Source organism: Lagopus leucura, unplaced genomic scaffold (assembly GCF_019238085.1).
Source record: "Lagopus leucura isolate 7727_CA_CO unplaced genomic scaffold, USGS_WTPT01 Super-Scaffold_100004, whole genome shotgun sequence".
Taxonomy (NCBI): domain Eukaryota; kingdom Metazoa; phylum Chordata; class Aves; order Galliformes; family Phasianidae; genus Lagopus; species Lagopus leucura.
The window spans coordinates 45,293,967-45,315,744 of NW_024962264.1; the positions used below are offsets into that span (position 1 = coordinate 45,293,967).

Sequence of the window (21,778 nt, forward strand, 5' to 3'; positions counted from 1 at the left end):
TCCAATTGCTTAGGTCATGATCACGAGCTAATGAGTTGTTAGCTGAAGGAATTGTCCAGAGCCTTTTTTCATCCTGTTTGTTTTGTTTTTAAATCATACAGATTGAAAAGCTTGTTTTAAGTATTTGTGGTGTTATCACATGTTAGCTGCTAAGTGTCAGTGGTGTGCTTCTGTAATTAGCCAGGACACGTGTAAAAAAAATCTCTGACCAGAAGACCTTGTAAACGTAGTGCTTTCTAAAACCTTTATGTTGTAAATTATTTTTTCTTGTCTTTCACTCATCACTGTTTGTAGCAAATACTCCCATCATAGATAGACACTCAACAGGTATAAATTGGCCAAGAATTGTTGATATCTATAGTAGTAACTGATAAATGCCAAGTAAGAGTCTGGCAATATGATAGTGTATTGAAGAAGTCATCCAAAGAGCAGGTGATTATATAATTTTCTATCTCTTGGCAGACTGAAACTAGTTCATGAAGGCTTTGAGCCAGCCCTGTTGCATGAGGAAGCAATCCAGTCCTTAGGTTTCATGGATGGTGTAGCTATTTCTGTGGCCAAGCAATAAACCAAATCTTTTTTAACACAGTTGCAGAAACACTTCAGCAGACAAAAATGGAACAGAATGCTGTGGGTAGAAGACAAGAATGAAAGAGAATTGGGAGAGCATGCAAATTGAATGAATCTGAATCTGTGTATTTGGCAGTATGTGCCAGGTTAAAAATAGGTTTTCAAAAGCTTACTGGTATTATTTTATTTGCTTTTTATTTGTTTACATTACAATTCAAGGCTCTACCTGCAAGAACTGCCTGGAAATTGTCTGTGCAGTTTTGAGAATATAAGTCCTGAAGCAGTCCATGGGGTGGATGGTAAGGGCAGGAGAGGGGACAGGAAATGGAATTGGTTCTGTAGAAACATTTCATTGAGGAGCAGAGAAGTCTCTAAGAGAAGTGACAGAGGAGACAAATTCTTGATGCTTTTTTACTGTGCTTCAGAGACCTTAATTTTTTGTGTTACGTTGTGGGTTGGCTGTTTGTCATACTGTAGGAATATTTAAACAGAAGACAAAGGAAAGACACATTTTTACAAAACCTATTTAAGTCAAAACAATATTTGCATGCTAAGATCATATTTATTGATATATTGTGTCAAATCACCAGTCAGCCATTGGTCGTTTTATGAAAGAGAAATAAATGAAATGATTCTTTATATGGGATTAGAGAATACAGACATCTTCTCATCAATATAAGGAATTGTGTGCAATCAAACCAGAACATGATGTACTCAAATAGCACACAGTGGCGAGCAGCAGAACATCAGCTTCTGACTTAAGGCCAGCAGAGCACTGAAGCCAATGACTCTTCCTTAGCTTGGCAGCCTCTCTGCTTTTTGCTGATTACTGCTCCAGAGAGCTCTTCTCATTGAAGAATCTGAGCTGTTTTTGATACCCACGTGGTCCCTTGGTAGTATTGGCACTTTTTGTAGCCAGAATAAACACTCCAGTTTGCTTTCATGTGGATGGTATGGTGGCATGGGCTGCATGCCAGAATCCTGAAATACAGAAAGTCAAACTCAGATTAAACATTACAAGTCAGGTACAGCAACATTAGAAAGTTGCTTACCCCACAAATTATGAGCCCTCTTTTCCTAAGTTATCAATACAAGCAGCTTTTATTGAATAGGTCAGACATCTGCGTGAGATCTGAGTGGACTTGTAGGGATGTAATGTTGAATGTCCAAGCCTTCCCTCAAAAAGCTGTTGTTGAGTGTCAGTTGTACACGTGGCAAAGCTGGAATATGGTATCTGAGGGCTGACATTCAGGAGCATGGGGCAGTCAGTCAGCCAAGGGCTGAAGAGCTTCCACTGATTCTTCTTCAGGTTTTAACTACAGCTGGGCTTTGTTTTTTTTTTTTTTTTTCTCCAATAAATCCCTTGCTATTATGAAGCCCTGTGGCACACATTCCAAAATATTCTGTTAACTCATGCAACCTCTAAAGGAATTAAAAATGTTTTGCTTCCTAAACTGATAGCCACTAGAATATTTACATAATGAAGTAGTCTCTGAAGATTTATCTCCTCCTTCCTCTTGGATTTTAAAAGAAAATAAATTCCACTTGCTTGAAGTTGATTTTTGCTTTATATTTTTAATGATGTGTTGGGGAAAGTGGGCTGGATGGGAGGGGATTAAGGTGCCTTGGTTCTCTTCTCAATTTTGTCAGGGACACGTGTTAATTCATATAAACTCTGACCCCATTCTTCTCTTCCTCCTCCTCTGTTTTCTGTTGTGTAGAAGATGTCTAACGATATGTACTGGTTTAGATTCTTAGGATTTACTTAGTACCTTTTATAGAAATGCAAAACTGAGTTTATTACACTTCCTCCTAATTCCTGTTGATCCTTTAAATCACATTTCAAATGTCAATTTTGAAGCACAATGCCATGTTCACTATTTAAAACTGAAAAAAGATTTTTTTTGCTTCACTATTCTCCCGTCTACCAAAACCTGAGCCTTTTGCAAAAATCAGCAGATTGACGTCAGTTCATTTACCCTTAGGGACAGTAAATTATTACATGGCTTAAGTTAAAAAGTAAATAAGTAAGAAGGGTGGAGGACAGACATGGAAAACAACAGAAATCTATCACAGGCTCTCCCTGGATTTTGAAGAGTGTATGATTATAGCATTAAAATGTCCAAACAATGCAACTGAGCAGAAGGCATTAGAGCCTGAGCCTTAGTTGGCTCTGAATTAAGCAGCATTAATGTTTTCATACAGCCCTTAGAAAGCTCAGACTTGACCTGGTTTTATTATTTTTATTGGCTCCCTTGATGATAGACAAATGGGGCTAACCTGAGGCCAACATAACCAGCAGGAAATTTGGGTCATGGGTAGTTACATTTTTAAAAGTTGTGTTTTAGGGTTGTTCAATCAGGGTAATTGATTGATGGTTCCATGGTGCAGGGAGCTCCTAAATCATCAGAGGTGGCCAGATAATGACAGTCTGCTAGTGGGTTTTGTTTGAGGCACATTTCTCAGCTCCCTGTGGAGCTGTGCTCTGTGGCGAAGTTGTATGTCCCTTTTTTCATATGTGCTCCAATCCAACTGGCCTGTTCATACAAAACAGCCTCTAAACTTGGCAGTCGTATTTGAAGTTCTCTGCAGCACCATTTCCCAAGAGATAAGGGAAAAACATTCCAAAGAAGTTCATACCCCAGAAAGACCCTATGTATATTCTGAAGTTAATGGCTTATTATAGCTTTTTAATTTCTTTTTCTTTCATTTTTACTTTGAAGATAAAAGGTGGCAATTGTTGCTTTAAGTTGTTGAGTTTTAGCCTTTACTTCAGTAAATCATCCTGGAAGTTTAGACAGAAATCTTTTTTTATGATGTATGTTTGAAAGTTTTCCTGAGATGCTGAACACGTGCACTTGCAGGAGCTACCAGGTCTTGAAGCAGGAGCTGTTGGTGTCTGGCTTGTGTGGCTGCGTACCTTCTCAATGCTCCAAGCATTTGGATAATTTGTGCGTTGAGGACAGCATATCCTTTGCAAGAACTCACCTTTGGTATTGTGGTATGCTAGGAAATATTTAGAAATGGGGTACAGTAGAAGGTTTATGTGTTGAAGAAGGAGAGAGGGAGCAGATGATGTGCCATTTGATGGTGTTCAGTGGTTCGTGTCACAGGGCTCGCTGCTACTTAAAGGTGAATATAGGTTATTGTAATTGAAGTTTGTCATCTATTCCAAATAACTCCAGATGTAGGTTAATCTTCAGTTCTTGAATATTTAGGAGTGGTTGGGCTTGTTTTTTGTTCTGAGTGGCTTCCTTCCCAGTAGTTGCATAACTCTGAATTCCTTGAAGTTTTGTCTTCTCCCATTTTAACATCTATATGATCTGAAATTCATCATGTGAGCATACAGCTGAGAATTCATGTATTCAAACATATCACTTTTCAAAAAGAGTGCAGGTAATTCTGAATTAAAACATCAGAAATGTTGGGATGTTTCTTGCCTTGACTTTAGGGTGGCCCTGCTGCCAGCATGTGAGAGCCCAGCACCAGCAACAACAAAATGATCATCCAAGCAAAGCAGAGCTATAACACGGCCATCGAGGCAAGCACAGCTAGCATTTGCTGTGTGTGTAACTGCCCAGACACTCGCGTGGGATCAAACCCTCCTATATTTCTTAAATGTTCCATTTTCATTCCCAAATGCTTATGACTACAGGAGTTTTGCAATTTAGTGTTTCAAGTCCAAAGTTGCACTTACTCGTTAGGTTTAGCATGTGAGTTGTTAGAAATATTTTATTTAAGGTGTTTATTTAAATACAAGAGTAACAAGGGACACTAAAATCCCTTGAAAGGTGGGCCCATGCCAAAACTTGCATCTGTGTCAGGAACTGGGTGGGGCTCAAAGCCCTTCAAAAGTGGTGCTTCCTATAACACCAGCTGCAAAAAACTTTTTTCAGAACTTAATTCCTGCTTTCTTGTGGTTGAATGTGTAATGGATCAGCGTAGAAAAATTAGCTAATGAGATGCCTGTTGGTCTTCTGCAATTCAAAGATTCTTTGTTCTAAAATAAAATACAATCAAAACCAGGAACCCCTGAAGAATGTCATAGAACACACTGGGGACAAAACTTCCCATTCGTGTGCTCAAAGCCAGGTGTGAAATCCTTGACCAGTTCAGAAGTAAAGTAATGCAGTTAACTGTGATTGCATGACTTTCTTATTGTATAAAGCTGTACCTCTTTCTGTTGTTCATTGTTTGATTATTTTTTGGTTTTGCTTTTTGTGAATTTATTTAAATATTATTGGCTGTGGTGCCTATTGTCATGACCAAACTGTCTAAAGTTACTGCAGTAACAACCAAAAAAAAAATGTTTGCAGACTTGATTATGTGGGCTATAGGATATTCAGTGTTTCCCTTTAAGCTTGAATTGACCCACATATTTTCTATGGAGCTGTTTGCTGACTGTAGGATGAAGGGCAGAGTGTGGAGGGTGGCATTGCAGACTGCTCACTGCTGTGTGGGGACCATGCTGCTCTCCTCCCACATCTCCCTTCCCAAGCAACAGCAGTGTGCTCCTCCTGCTCACCGTGCACTGACCCTGCTTCTTATCTGATCCCACTGACAAGCTGCAAGCCAGCTCATTGCAGAAAGTGGACATTTTATATGTGGTTGTTCGTATATGTGCAGCAAGGATGGCAGGTCGCTGGTAGTAAACACTGCATGACTGTGAATGGCAGAGACCTGCACAGTGTGTGTAAACCCCAGCCCTGTCTTAAGTATTGTAGATGTCAGAGTTGTACTTCATGGGATTTGTATCCAAAGTCTCCATTTTACAGCCACGGAAAAGCTCTACAAATCTTCTTCCTCCTACAGAGCTGAGAAGATGCAAGAGAAAATTTCAATTCCTGAGGAAATGCCAAGATACTCAAATTTCTCATCCTTTTCTCGGTGCCAGCCTTTGTCTCCTCACAATCACTTAATGACAACTTCTTAGCCTCTTGCTCTCCCTTTCCACCAAAAAGGTGACTTTTACCTTTATGACTTCACAGCATGGAAGTGCTGTGGGAATGAACCTGACCTACATTGCAAAGAGTGTTTTTTCAGTGGGAAGGAACCCCTGCAACAGCAGCAGAAACTGTCAAGGGTGCTGTGAAGGAGGAACGAGCACACACAAGGCTGGTGATCACTGCCCTGCAGGAAGACTGTCCTCACTGCTGTCATAAGAAGCCACGCTGGTCACTCAAACCACACGCTTCACAGGTGGTTTTGTCTGTTCCTGATTTTCTGGGTTTTTGACCTGAAAGCACAGGGTCAGATTTGCAGATGTGCTGAGAGTTCCCGCTAGCCATTGAAGTCAATGAGAGCAGGGCTTTGAACTCCCTGTTCCAGTACAAAGTCAGGGCCAAGGAGGATACCCAGGATTTGGAAGAAGTGTTCAACTTTGGGCTTTTGCCAATTTAATCCATTCTGAAAAGGCTGGTGTTCCAGTTCTCTTATCGGTATGTGGAGGAGATCTAATCTTTAAAGGCTTCTAAAGTGCTAAGATGCTGCGATTGTGAGTGACAAAGAAAAAACTTGTAGGAAACTGATCAGTTTTCTGCCTGAGCAGTGATAAGTCAGGGGACCATATGGTGACAAGTGAGAGTGCAAATATTGAACAATATTTCATTAAATAAACACTGCCTACTCTGTGTACTGCATGAGACAGGAGTCCACTGGGGAAAAAAGCTGTGTAATATGTCTAGGGACTTCCTGAAAATATATTCAGGACACAGATTATTGCTGCACAGGTGGGCCTAATCCTGAATAGCTGTTGATATTAGCTCTGTGTCTAAGCAGCATTCCCTCTTGTCGTTTAAATGACATTATTTTTGTGTAGACAGTAAAAATTGTCTGCTAAAGCAATCCTCCTTGAAATAGCAGATAGTTTGAGTTCATGTTGCAGACCGAGCACTGAGACCTAGTTCTGACGTCCTCTGCCTGCAAGGCACCACAGCAATAGTAGCAGTACCATGAGTGAGCTGGATGCCTCATCCCTGTGTCTCTTCCTCTGAATGATACTGGTCCTTCTAGGCTGGTTAGTTTAGTGGCAGCTAAAACCAGTGCTACTTAGGGAATACGCAGAAGAAATCTGGGCTCTTTCTGCTGACTGTTCTCGTACTTTCCCAGAATCCACATCTCGTATACTAGGGATGTTGGAGAATGCATCCCTCACCAGTCCTTTCAATGTACATCTTTAGGTCTATCATTTGGGAATTTGTCCAGTTCCTTTTTGAACCTGTTGACTTGGTCTCCTCAACATCCTCTATTGGTTCTGTAGTGCAGCATGTGTTGAGCAGTGGTTCTACAGTGAGCTTATTCACCACCTCTGTCATTTTGTAAGCTTCAGTAGTACCCCCATTCACTCTTCTCCTTGCCAGACTGAGGAGTCCCAATGTTTTTAGATTCCCCTTCTACCCTGAATCACTGCAGAAATAAAACTCCTGTAAATGCAGGTACTGGTATGTCCAGTGCTAACTGGTAAGACCTATAGGGTCAATCTGACATAGTCTTCCTTCTGTATTGCAGACTATTGGAGAGTCAGAAATGCCCAGCGTGTTGAACCAGTTACTGCCAATGATCAAGTCTTACAGTGAGAGGATGCAAGATGATTATACCTGTGAGGACTTCTTTGTCTTGTTGGTGTACATGTATTCTGTGGTTGGAGAAATAAAAAATGGAGAAGAGCTGGACAAAGCTGAGGAAGAAGTGAAGAAGGCTCTAGTCAAGGCAATTTGTGATGAACCAGAGCTGTCTCCTTTGTTGCAGAAAATAACAGGTAAGATTCTGCTTGTGTGGTGAGGATTGGGATGGTGTTGAACGTGGGAACTAGGAGGAGTGTGTAAAAGCAGTTTGACTTGCCTGTGGTGCAGAGAGTATGTGAGTCAGCATGAAGATTTCCTGTAGATTTTTTCCATCTCTGATGTTCATATATGCCAAATACTGACAGGCAGTGCTTGAATAGTGCTGAGTCCAATGAAAGCTCCAAGTTATTCTTTTTGTTAGAGATTGGCTAGGTTTGTATGTTTTTCTAAGGTAATCTTTTCCACAGTTTCTTTCATTGATCAGTGTAAAGTTGACCCTGGGAAGTCAAAATTAATTCTGGAAACATATTCAGTGAACCACAGTTGTTTTGTGAATGCTAGGAGCTGGTCTGTCTGGCACAAAAGAAGAAATGTGTCTAAAACCAACATTAAGCTTTTTGCTGAAACAACATGAACATTAGCCTTTAAAAATAGCACAGTAAGCCTTTTCTTAGGTGAGCACTCATAGGGTAGAAAAGCTTTGACCTCTTGCTGTCAATGTCACATGTAAAAAAAAAAAAATAATAAAAAAATAATATTTACAAAAATCATTTAAATGAATGACCTGTGGTTTGAGCGTGGCATATCTGAGTAGCGGAAGAGATTTCTACTTCCTGCTGTCATTTTTCTCAGTGTTTACTAATAGTGAGCTGGTCATTGACCAGGTCACCTTTGAGATAGGGAGCATGCAAATATAAATCAAAATGTTGTATGGAGCTTATAATTGAAAGCCTTTGCCAAGAATTTGTTCAAGTGAGGAATCTCAAGGGTGTTGGGATTATTTTGCTGTTGGTTATTCTGCTGATATTCCCAGAGAACAATTCTGCTTCAGAGTGCAGATGTGTTCTGACTGATCTGCTGTTGCTTTATGTGTAAAATACTGTAATTATTAGAAGATTCTTACTGAAGAATGGGCATTTCAGACATATTTGCATTGTTTTAATGTTTTAATACTCCTCGCCACAATGCCTGCAGTCTGTGTTTGTGCCTGGCAGTATTTCATGCTTTCTGTTGACTTTCATTCTTCTGGTTTTCAGTATGGACTGCACACCTTATCCACTACAGGGTGTTTCAGTTGCAACTTCAGCAGTGTTTTCTACAGGATGTGGTGCAGTCCTACCCCTCATTCTGAAAAGTTTCTCTTCATATTTTACCCTTTTCCCTGTAATCCTCTGTGTTTTTAATCACCGTTTGTAAGTTTCTGTTTGTTGTACCTAAGAAAAGTGGAAGAAGATGTGAAATTCAAGAACTTCTGTCAAGTACCAAAGTGAAGCCACATCTCTGTCTACATAGAGGCTTCCCTTGTTGCTCTCCCTGGTAGTCTCAGTTTATCAGCTTATGTAGCTGCAAGCACAGATGGGGATAAAAATACACATTGTGCTTGTGTTATGTTACATAATCTATAATAATTCTAGTATTTTATGAATATGCTTTTGTGCTAGGTTTCCAGTGTGATTATTTCCTGAGTAAAAATTTAAATATCTAGCTTTTGCTCAGCTTCCAAGAAAAGAAACACGTGAATGAATGTTTCAGTGCAAAAATTCTTTGTTTTATGGACTAAAATTAATTATCTGTTTTTACATAACTGTCTAACTGTTAGAAACACATTGTGTGAAGCAAAGCATTTATCCTTATGCTAAGTATTTGTTTTGTTAATTGAGGCATCTGAGTTATCAGGCCTATGATTTGTATGGACTGCTTTGGAAAGTTTAAACATTTGAAAATAGATTAAAATATATATATGTATTATATATATATATGTATATATATTTTTTAAGTATTCGTGGTAAGCTGACCCCAGTCAGCAATCATGCATCCACTCAACCTCTCACTCTTTCTCCTCTTGCCCTCATGCTATATGGCATGAGAAAACAGGAAGAACAAAACCAAGAAAACTTGCTGGTCAAGAAAAAGACAGTTCAATAGGTGAAGGAAAGAAAGGAAAAGCAACAAGTGAAGCAAAGGTGATTACTCACTACTTCCCACAGGCAGACTGATGCCCACTCAGTTTCCTATGGCCAAAACCCTGTCATTGTCTTCTTTCCCTGGTTTTTATTGTTTAACATGATATTATGTGGTACAAAATATCCCTTTGGCCAGCTCAGGCCACCTGAGACAGCTGCATTCCTTCTTAGCCTTTTGACCACTCCAGCCTACTTGCTGGGGAGCAAGAGTGGGGAAAAAAGAGAAAGCCTTGACACTATGCAAACACTTCAGCAACAGCCAGAACATTCATGTGTTATCAATACTGTTTCAACCACAAATCCAAAACATGGCACCATAGGGGCTGCTGACAAGAAATTTAACTCCATTTCAGCCAGGTCCACTATGGAATCTTGATTTGTGGATGGTTTTAGACAAAGCATGTCATTGGTACGTTACAAACTTAACTTTCTACCACAGAACCAGGTCCTTGCAGTTTTTCATTTCTATTTCTGTGTTTAGGAAAACCATGTCTGTGCTTTTTGTACAAGTGGGTGATGGTATTACTCCTTGCTTGCATACTTCCTTGTTATAACAGCATTCTTTGTTTTTACATCTGATTTAGTGTGACAGTTCTTTTGACTTATGCATAAAGGAAAAAAATATATAATTAAAACCTGTTGTTATGACAAAAAATAAGGATTGTCCTGATAGGGAGCTATGAAATGGAATTTCCAGGAATATGCCTTCTGTAGTTTTCAAGCCTTTTTTCATCCAATAGCTTGTTTTCTTAGTTGTGGTGGAATTTGCTGAATTTGTAAATTGCTGTATTTGCTGAACAGAGTAATTGAGAAGACTGTCTGAGGAAACATGAGCAGTCTTAAACATGCTATGAACTACACACCCAAACGTTCCTGTTAGCAGCCACAAGTTGGGCCATTTTCATAAATTCAGTCCAGCTCTGCAAGTCAGCTGCAGTTGCAGATCTGGATTGTTTGTGTTCTGGACATAACAGTGTTCTCCCAGCATTTTATTTAAAGTCAGAAACAAAAGTAAACCATTGTTGCTCTTAAAATGGTCACTGAAGTGAATGGGTGAATTGGACCAAAATCAATTTCACTAATTCCTGCAATCTCTCATCCATGAGTAGAACACAGCAAGAGTTCCATCAAGATAAATAAGGGAAGAATGTTAAACTGGACTGTCAGGCCAGAAAACGAAGCCAGGGTACTGAGTAGATACAAGATGTGTGCAGTTGAATTACTTGTCAGCTTCAGGTTCCCAAGTGAGCCTGCAGTTCTTCAACACTGGCTCTGTTCTCTGCAGCACAGCTGCTCTCACTGAGTAGCTCAAAGGAAAGCAAAGCTGCAGGTTTAAGTTTCAAGCACCACTAATGATGTATGATTGGACATTTTTTGTTGTAATGACAGATAGCAAAAATCATTTTTGCATTTAGAAAGGCATACAAAAGTAGTACTATTTAGGCTGCAAAGTCAAGCACTTCGGAGTTGAGAAATGCCAGTAACTTCATTTCCCATGCAACCATAATTTGACTCCTGTGTGGTGTTCTCAGTTTCATGATTACACAGTGTATTTTCTATGAGCCTGAATGGACTGAATACCATGGAGAACCAGAGAAATACAGCTTCAGTTATTCTGCTTTCTGATACTTGGTCAATTTAAGCTGAAATTAAAAGCCACATCTCAGTAGTGGCTCTGCACTGCAGCCTTAGCCTTTTGCTTTCCTTCTTTTTGCAAAGCGTAGTAGGTGTGCAATTTTGACATATGCACATCTATATTTTCTTTTGTTGATCCTTCGGATTCACTAGAAAAATAATTAAATGTTGTTTGTTTTTATAGTTTATTAAGGTTTTGAGGTCAAGCCATCAGTCAAAATAGTAGTTGGGCATACTTGAGGTATCTTACATTTCTGTTATACTTGCTAAGTACGAACTTACTCAGCTTGCCTGAGCTTATGCTCTTAGGAAATGTTCAGCGATGTGACTGCCTCGCAGAGCTGGAGCCACTGCCCCAAAAGATGTTGCTCGGCACTGCACACAGGACTGTTTGTACTGTCTGTGTTAATGTAACTGAGTTAATATCTGCAGCAGTGGGAAAGAAAGGGATTCTCAGAGATATCTGTCTGTATGACTAGCTGGACGCACCAGATTTCCCTAAGGCAGCCCAGGTTATTGCAGCACTCCTGAGAACACGCTAAGATGCTGCACTTGCGTAAGCTTATATTGTGAAAGATGCATAAGCACTTGCCATTTCCTGGCTTTCTAGTGTTAGGCTTTTCAGCCTTACCCTTGCCTGAACATATGTTTTCTGAAATGTATGCACTGCAACTACGTTTTGCATTTATATAACACCTTACTTCTCTGAAGCACTAATTGTATCTTGTAACTGTTAATTAAAATCAAAATGCAACACATTAGTGACCCAACAAGACCTAAGAAGATGGTACTTTTTGCATGCATAATAACATAAAAATATGTTGGTGGTGTTGTGTTTGACAGCGTTGTTAAATAATACATCTTGTGGCAGACTATCTTACTGCCTTGGGTAACAACACTGAATGTAACAGTTCCAAGATTTCTCATGGGTGCAATTTACCACAGACATATGTTCTTCATCACTGTTTCCAGCAGAATGTTACAAATTGGAGGGGAAACAGAATAGACCAAAACATAATGGATAATGATGCTTTTCAACAGAATGTTGGTTCTAGGCGCGTTTTTGGGGGGTCTTATTGGCAGTCATTATAAAAAAAAAAAAAAAAAGTAAGTTGTAAAATATCCTATTTATTTTATCATCTAATCCATTTATGTGGTCTTGTAAATATCTACGTAGAGCTTTGTACCCTCGAAACACATACAGAAGTCATACTGACAGAGCCATGACACAATCAAAAATGTATTTTTTCAGCTGGTCCAGTCCAGCTGGAGTATTCTGCTTCTCTAAGTAGGCTACCTGAAGGTACCATTGCCTCATACTCCGAGCAAATGCAAAAATCAGTACTGTTCTTGCAGCAAGCATGTCTATTACTAGAAAAGGAGAAAACAGGAATGTTTGCTTTTGTTCAGCCACATCCTTGGCTTTGCTGCTGTTTTGAAACAATTTCCCAAACCTGGTTCTCTGGTGGGCAGGTAGCTACAAAAGTATTTCCTTTGTTGTTTTGTTCCTTTGTTCCTTTGAATGCAGCTCTTCCAGTTGTGATTGAATCCCCCTCTCGGGACACAGCAAGCCTTTTTCTTTTTTCACATCAGTGATGTGGCTCAATTATTGCTACTGATCCCTTGCAGTTCAGGAAAATACCCTGAAACTACCACTACAGTCAGATCCAAGAGCAGCATCTCTATGATTTGAATTTCTTCTTGGTTTCAAAATAATGGCTTTTATCAAGAGTATTTCTGTGACACAGATAAAAATGTCCACTGGTTCAGGCTAGTCCTATCGCAGCCTTGTATTATAGCTTATTTCTGAATAATCCATGGGTTTCACAGCAGAATCAGTAAAAGAGGTAGTGATTATGAAAAAAAAAAATAAATAAATAAAATCAGTCTTTTTTTCATTTTGCTATTTTGTCTCAATTTGCCCCTTCTCTTAATTGAGAATTTAATCCATCTTACTGGGAGACCTTTTTTTTTTTCACATTCTTAAAATCTAAACACATTCTTAACAGCAATGTGCAGACAAATTAGAGGAGAATTAATCTAGTATTTGTATGTACAATAGGTATTTATTGAGAAATATAAAATATAACTGGACCCTATTTATCCAAAGCAAAATAAAGCTGCTAACAAATTTTTGTTGGGACTTAAGGAAAAAAACCAGAAAGATCTAAATGAAAAAGAGTCCTTTCTGAATTTTCAAAGGAGCGTAATGCAAGAAATTCAAAGTTACTCAGCTCTTTATGTTGAAAATTTATGGGAGTCTTAAGCTACGCTGTCTTCCAGGCCTTCTTGAGCTCTCATTTTGCCTGTTCGTACTTCAGGATCTCTGTATTTGTGCTGACTGTGCAGAAGATAGGAGTAGGGTGCTGGTGCTGGGTCCTGCAGGGCAGCCCTGCAGCCTGTGTGGGGCACTGGGCTGGTGCCAGGATGGCTCCTGCTTCCCTGTGTGGGGGGAGGCTGCCTGCAGCAGGGTCAGCAGATAGGGATCAGTTCCCCACCACAGCTAGGGGCTATAAACTAAACTGTTTATGTTAGAAGTTCATAGAGGGGGTTACAGAGGATGGGGTGGATGCCTCGACGACATTGAATTGCTGAACATTTTGAATGGATCGACAAGCTACTCTTTGAAATACTTAATAGCTTCTTCTCATCCCCGACACTAAGGGGCCATTTTCCTGCACAGCAGCTTTGCACTCCACTTAAATGGCAAAGAACCCTTCCTACAGGTTAGGCTGCTGCTGTATGGAGTCCAAGCTGTGTTCTTCAGGGTCTGCCTCTATCCCACCAGGGAAGAATGGCCATGTCCCAGACCAGGCACTCCTAGAGGAGTGTTTCCTGCTGGCTTTACTGAATGACCTCACGTATGCTCTGCTGCTGTAGCTATATAGTTTTATCCTGCCTGTGCTGAGATTATAACTATAGTCAAATGAATCCCAAATCACTTGCTCCCCAGTTTGAAAATGAGAGTTTGTTGCTCAGGATGTTTTTTTCCTGTTGTCCCGGCTGATTCTTTAGACAGCAGAAACAGCCCTCCCTCTAGCTGGAAGGGGCTCTGTGTAACACGAAGCATGAAGACAGCCTCCTAGTATCTGTGTTATTTTCTTGGTGCTTTTTGGCCGTGATCCAGTGGAAAGTATTTGCAAAGCACAAGCCCTGGAGGACGACTAATGTTTGTCCTTCCAGGAGCACCAGAAAAACACAAGGAATGCTGCTGTCTGTCTGCATGATCAGAGCTACATGAGAACTCGTGCAGTCTAACCTGGAGATGTTTCCACTGCTTGGACATCTTGGTTCTTTGCTTCGTGATAACAGAGCAAAGGGAAAAAACAATATTGTATATACATGATGTGGTACCTCATTTACACAAACATCAAAATGATTTTCTGCTGAAGACCCTTGAACTCTCCAAGACCTCTGTAACTTTTTGCTGTGACCTTTTTAAAGCCTTCTTTCCATTTCTGCACAAAACCCAAGGGTGACAAGCCAGCCATAACCAGCTGTTGCAGACTCTAGGCTTTGCTGCTTGGGTGGATTCCTGGCTCATTTCTTGGCAGAGAGCTTGTAGGTCCCTAAATCTGATGGGATGCTCAGGGGTCTGTGCTGTCTCTGGAATTGTGGGAGGAGATGACACAGCCTTGGTGCTGGAGCATTCCCCACTGTGTAAGCAAGTGACACAGAGGGTTTCTGGTAAGCTGTTTGGGAGAAAAACTGATTTCCAGACATAATCGTAACATATACATATATATGTATTTTGCATGTCTTAAAAAAATCAGGCGTATCTTAAAAATCAGTGTTAAAAATCTGTACTGCGTAGTTGTTATGATACCAGGCTGCTTTGTACAAATGCAGGGATATTTTGGTTGCATTTCACAGCGTACATTAAAATGCATGATAGAAGACCATCCCAATGGAAGCTCAATGGCTGAGCTTTTTTCCTTTTTTTCCCTTTTTTTCCCTTTTTTCCTTTTTCTCTTTTCCTCTTTCCCTCATTTTTTTTTTCATTTTTTAAAAATTTTCTTTTACTTTTTTCTTCTTTTTTCCTTCTTTTTCTTCTTCTTTTTCTTTGTTTTCTTTGTTTCTTTTTTTTCTTTTTCTTTGTTTCTTTTCTTTTTATTCTTTTTAAGCTTTCATATGTTGCCTGTTTATTTTGTCTTCAGCACCTGGCTCAGTTGGCTCCAAACTGGATAGTAATTTTCATTGAAGTGTTTATAACACGAAGTCTTTTTTTTCTTTTTTAACATGAGACATATGCCTGCAGCTCTGCAGGCCTCTGACTTCTTGCCAACTTAGCAAGACAGCCAACTGAAACAGGAAACTGATATGGTGCAGTTTTCATTAATGATTTGTGGTATTTTTCAGCATGCAAGTGCAATAGTATTTGAAGGATGCTCCTAAGATTGAATGTCTCTTTGCTTTAAGCATAAAATGAAAACAGAAGCTGCTTTAGAATTAGGAAACTTTCTAAAAGGTGCTCTTCTTTGTACATGGCAAAGTGAAATTCTTAATTTCATCTTTCCATGCAAGTCACTTCCTTGCAAAACATTCAAGTTTTGGCATATTGTAAAATTATGTGTAAATTCCTGCTGTTTTGCAGAGCACGCCCAGCCTGGCAAACAAGAAATGATGAAGTACTGAATAACCATCAGATTACATTTTTAAAAGAAAGAAATAAAGAAAAGGCTTGTTTGTGCTCACCACCCATATGACACAAAGTGAACAGACACAAATGTTTTGCTGGAGACGCAAATGTTCAATCGCTTACACTGGCTGTAAAATTTTACTTTGTTACCTCTTGGTGCTTTCTTGTGGTGCTTTCTAAGTATCCTGTTACAGTTTTTGTCAATTTGGCATTTATTTTAAATACCATGTTATGTGCTCAGTCTGACACACCCATTCTGAGCAATTCGTGGGTTGGTGATTCCTTGAAGCTGCCCCTTTGGCAACACACAAGGACAGGCAGCGCTGCCTTTGCTGGGGCAAGGAGTAATAACTTCCAGCTTCAGATATTTGTAGTTGTTTTTGCCAGCTCATTGGTGGCTGTTACTCTCTCATGCTTTCCATGTTTTACTGGGTTGAATTCTGTCCTTAGAATTTTGAGTAATCAACCTTCATGATAGCAGTCTATGTGTGTTTTAAGCATGATTCAATATGCTGAAATAGGGTATTTCAAGGAGTTAAGCACACCTTTAAGGTGAAATCATAAAGCTGTATATTATCACAGTGGGAACCCAAAGAAAACTCTTGAATAATTGGTATGTCTTTTCTTTTTTCTTTTTTTTTTTTTTCAAAATGTTTGCTATGTTGGTTTTCTTAGCATTCCAACATCAGAATCAAATAAGGCAAATAAAAATCACATTTAGAAGAAGTTATAGAATTTAATAAATACTCAACAATGTATGGCTTAAATATGCATCACTTGCCCATGCACCTCACTATTGCATGCTCTGCTTTTCCCCTCTTCATTTCAGGCTTTTGGCTCTGGAGGTTATATGTTCATTTTCTCAGTATAATCAAGATAATTTGCTTTCACATGTACTATAATGAAAGGTCAGGCTCTTCATCTACACAAATCAGTGTGAAAGCAGCCAGTGCTCCTCCTGCTTAGAGCAGTTCTGAGGAGAAGCTTAAGGAACAGATCAAGCTGTTGTGATCTATAGATCAAGACAGATGTAAGTGGATAGACAGGATTAAACACTTTCATTGATCTGTCAACCTTACTAATAGAGCTTTGCCATTTAAAACCATCCTTAGAGGAGTTGTTAGTGCTCTGCTGTTTTGGTTTCAATAGCATCTAAATATTGCCATGTGCAGCAGAACTTTAAAAGTGTGATCTTGTTTAAATGAAGGCTTTTTCACAAATCTCTTCTTAGGTAGTCAGCCCTTGCTATAAACCTTAGAGACAGATCTGTCGTGGTCTTGTATTTTAAATCAACACGCAAAATGTGCTCTCGTATTCCCTTTCTCCCTATTTGTTCTTGTTTAATTATAAATTTTATAGTTGAATAAAAGCCACCTCTGATAGTTGAAGTGTAGGTCAAGTTACATTTTGCTGTGACCCTCCTGCTCTGTTTTGGAGATGCGGGGACTGTGGTCTGGTGAGGCAGGAAAGTTTACAGATCAGAGCCTAAAGATTTTTTTTTTCCCATTCTTTCCTGGATATCCTTTAGTTGGGCAAGGAAAGTAATGTTTGTAAAACTGGATTGAATGATTTCTATTAACCAAGAGTTTTGTGTGAATAATAGAGGAATATTTGTGTCCTACATAATTTTAGAAAGCAGTATGCACCACTTAGGATAGTTTACAACCAGATGTCTAATTCTCTTTTAATTTCTCTCTTCATTCATAAAAATAAACATTATTCTAGAAATACGTGCCTGATGAGAGGTGGTAACAGCCAGTCATTGCCAATTAGACACATTCGTTTACTCGAAAACAATACAAGTATGTAATTGGCTTCCATGGATTTGTGTTAGCATGAGGAATACGTGGATATAGGTCCTGGACTTTCTGGCTTATTCAAATGCTTCTGGCTTTGCTTTTTGGTGCTGTGTGTGCATATCTATTATAAAGATACATATACACCATTTGTACTGATGCAGCTGCATGACTTTCAAGTAAAGCAGAGCAAAAGGAAGATGGATTTAGAATAACAAAACCATCTTTGGGGAATGCTTTAGCCACAGGTGAAGTGCTGCTGCTGGTGCACCAGACAGAGTGACCCAGGTTAATGAATATTAGTGTGTCTGTGCCCAAGAAGTTCCCTGGAGATATGCCATGATCCTGTTGGGATTTCTGCCTTTCTTCCTTATGTTCTCTTAGAATGTTGAGCAATTAGAGAATATATAGACATGGCACAGGTAGCCTTGTGTTAGCTTGAAGGAGGCTTATTTGGAGGGAGGCTCCAGATTGGGTAAATATAATCAAATAAAATTTTGGAAAGAGCCTTGCTGCTAGTGTCCATGCCTAATAAGTAAGAATAAAAAGTCAGAGAGAGTCCAGTTCTTCATCATTTTATCTTCTGCCCCTTTTTGACATGTTCTCTATGTTCTCTCATATTCCTGCAAATCTTGTGTGCTAAATGAGGCAGGAGTCCTCTGGCTGAAAAAATCTCACAGACTAATCAACTACATCCATATCTTGATGTTGTCCATGCTGGGGAACCAGAATTCTGGCAGGCATTGACTTTTGAGTGCCTGGCTTCACATACTCGCTGTTGTTCCTTTGATGCTTTCACCATAGCATTCAAAGTAAGTAAACAAAACACTTAAAAGCTGAAACAACATTTTCACTGTAGAGAACGATACTTTTACTGGCAAGTTCAAATAATTTGGCTGCACACCAGAACTGTCTGCTGCTTGCAGCAGTGATCAGTGCATTTGTAGGTTGGATTCTACATGGACCTGCCACTGCAGCCAGTAAACATAGAGATGGCTTTGTAGGTATTTGACAGCAAGAGAGTACTGAGGTTTTGAGAACTGAGTACAATTGATTCAGTTTGAGATTTCTGCCTATTTTCCTTCGGCTTCTTTGTTCTTTCATGCTTATGGCTCTCTTTTTCCCCACCATCCTCATATTCCTCCCTGCCCATCTGTTATTACTTCTACTGTTTTCCTCATCTGCTGCCCCAGTTCTTTCCTCATCTTCTCCATCACCCACGTGGATCCAGTCCTCCCTTGGTTCCTTTTTGCAACCACCTCCTCCTAAACTTTTCCTTGGCTCCCTGTCAGCTTCCTTGTACCTCTGTGCCTCCTGTGGCTTCATCCATGAAGGTCAGATTGTGAAGGTTGGGTGCTGCTTTACTCCAGTTCATGGTTGTTTATTTGTGCCTTTCTCTTTGCCTCACATTCTGAAAAGCCTTTCTTTTTTCACAAATAGTTCTATATTAAAAGCTATCCTCTTTCACTGACACTTAATTGTCTTAAGATCTGGATATTTACTTCTAATTAATGGCATCTGAGTTACATTCATGGTGTTTCCTTCTTAGTTTTTCTATTTTAGAAATCATTTCTCTGTGCTAAAAATATGCAATTATATGGCATATATTTCAAAAGGCAATATCTAAAAGAGGTAATACTCATTTACAGCTCTTTTTATGAGGCAGGAGGTGAGAGCTGTTATTTTTGCTTCCACTTTCCATCTGCTTCTCCAGCACTGCTGTATTTCTGGCAGTCAGATAGGAACTGGAAGTGCATCATGCCATTTATTTTGCAGTAATTGAGTATTTCTGCACCTTTCCATGCACACATCCCTTCCCTACCCAACCTCCTCGCTGATGCTGGGTTTGAGGTGCCACCTTATGTGTTGTCTCACAAATAGCTTTCTGCAGTTTATTTCTCGTAACAGTAGAAAGAATTGCTTGGTTTGTCTTTCTTTGTAGCAGATGTGCTTTTAGTTGGATTTAATATCTGTTGGATTCTGGATTATTCACTAAGTATGTATTTCCCAGTTTTGAGGAGATAAACTGAGATGAGTCATAGAGCAGTTATTCCAAGAGATAGCTTCAACAAGAGAGACCATGAATACTTCAGGCAATAGTACTTGATGTTAGGCATAGATGGTATGAAGGTCACTGGTTTTTGTTGTTTTTCCCCCTCCCTAAGCAGATGAGGTTCTCTTCAAACAGGCTGCAGAAATGCCAATTAGTGTGCTTCATTCTGAAATGTAATTAGATTTAAAATGTAAAAAATCCCTTTCGGCTACAGTATAATCGGAGCCCCTAATTATGAAAGGCATATGTTCCCCTCCATCTTTCTTCCCTCCACCCATGTAGCTAATTGTCCTTCTAGAATGATTTCTTCATTGTAAAAATCTTTGTGACGTTCCACTCCTGCTTTGCTCAAAGCAATGCTGTTATCTGTGCATTAGCTTTATGTGGCTGGATTCTTGCAGGATAACACACAATATAGTTACGCTGATTACTCGTTGTTTTGTGTGTCATCTGTGTTTTTGGAATATCTCAAGGCCTGTCAGTCTTCCGCTGGGGATTACATCATTTCGGGGGGCTCAGCCATTCTGAAACAAAAGCATACTTCAGTGGTAAAATATGTATGCCCGGACACTTGGCAGTCTTTCAAGACTCCAAACTTGACATGGAGTTAATCTCAGATAAATGTATTTTCTTTGGTTCATAGTAACCAAACAGTTATTTCCATGCACTTATTTTTTTCTTTTTGCTTAATGTAAGGTTTTCTTTACAGAAGTTAATTACTGACCTAAAATACTTTTCCTTGTTTTTTTTTTCCAGCCACTGCAGAATTTATTCCGAGGTGGTGATTTTGGTTTTTGCTCAGTCTTTGAAAGTTTTAGCAGTGGTGAATTCAGATTAATAACTGCTTCTATAGCAGTAAGCCTGATCTTCTTTGAAATGTTCTAATTTCTACATTATTAGCTGGCCTGTCTTCCCAGGGCTGACCTCTGGGGAGAAAGTTACTCACACCTGCCAAGCTACCTCATTACATATTGAATTATAACAGCAAATCACTATCACAAATCCTATCAGCCAGCACGTAATCACCAGTGATACTGTGAGGGTTTCATAAGGGTTTAATTGAAGCACATAAAAGAATTAAAAAAAAATCAAAAATTTGCCTTACGTTTGAGAGAGAATATAGGGATGGATTTGGAGTTACTAAAAATAACAAAAGGAACATGTAACTGAACAAGTAATATTAGTTCCATTGAATTGAGCACGCAGTGGGAAAACAGCAATAAGTAAATTATTATTGTTGATTCGCAATAAAACGTGTCTCAGATAACTGAATGGCTTACAGGAGGTATGGCTTCCTCTTGATTTTTTGAAATATTTTTCTTTAATATGCTGACATTTCATTTAAAAATGATTTTTAAAAAAGGGTTACAGGGATGGGGAATTTATTCTTTTATTCCACAGAACATGCAGACATCATTAGCATAACAGATGCATTGTTTCTGTATTTAAATAAGTGGAAAGAGAACACAGAAAAGTTCTGGGATTTTTTTTAGGAACAGAGCTTTCCAACACATCCCTTAAAAAGATTTTTTATTGCCTTTTAATTTATGACAGAGAAAAGAAATCTTTGTTCTGTTAGTTTTATCAAATTATATCTTTTTTCTCGTGTGCAGGAACTTTCAAATATATAGAGATCAGGTGGCCATAAAGCACATTTTTCATGGCAGATAGTCTTGAAGAGTGCTTTGTAAACATCTAAGCAGAATCACACGAGTTCTTATTACTGCTCTTTAAATACTATGGTGAATGCAATTTCTCATTGGTTTGCATCTAAGTCACACAGTCAGATGTCTGAGTATGCAGGTCATGCAGATTGCAAGTTTACTGAAGGGTCATTGTGGTTATCAATGGCAGCTGTTCATAGGATCCTTAGCAATGAGTGGAAATTTATCTTTTGATTTGAATGCTTCTCACTCCTAAAAACTTTATGAGGTCTCAAGAGCATTACTATTTTTAACTAAGTAGTGGTTATGTCTTTCAGTTTATTTAGGCATGAAACCAAAGATCATTGAAGTCAATGTGAATTCTTCCACTTACATCAGCATGCTTTGGGTCATGCCCTAAACTGTTGTGTTTGCTATCCAAACTACAAGAGGTTGTAGAATAAAAACTGGTGCTCTACAAACCAAAACGGATTCAACAATAGCCAAAAGAACAAATGCAGCTTCCAGTCAAGCCAGTGAAAGATATAAAAACATCTCACAAGAAAAGTTTGAAAGGTTCTGGCATGGGAGTAAATGTCATCTAAAGTTAATCTTTCAACTAACCTCCTGTGGTAAAAATGACCAATTTGTCCCCACATCAGTGTTAGTAATGAGAGGTCACAGTGGGCAAGGCAT

General features: G+C 39.1%; 1 protein-coding gene across 1 annotated transcript in view; it reads left to right on the forward strand.

The window, feature by feature from the left end:
* The window catches only part of SCFD2 (sec1 family domain containing 2), a 175,260-nt gene that overhangs the window by 65,331 nt on the left and 88,151 nt on the right, over positions 1-21,778 (forward strand). Inside the window, exon 5 of the mRNA XM_042871809.1 lies at positions 7,078-7,327. Coding sequence (XP_042727743.1) covers positions 7,078-7,327 — 250 coding nt within the window. The remainder of the gene's footprint in view (positions 1-7,077; positions 7,328-21,778) is intronic.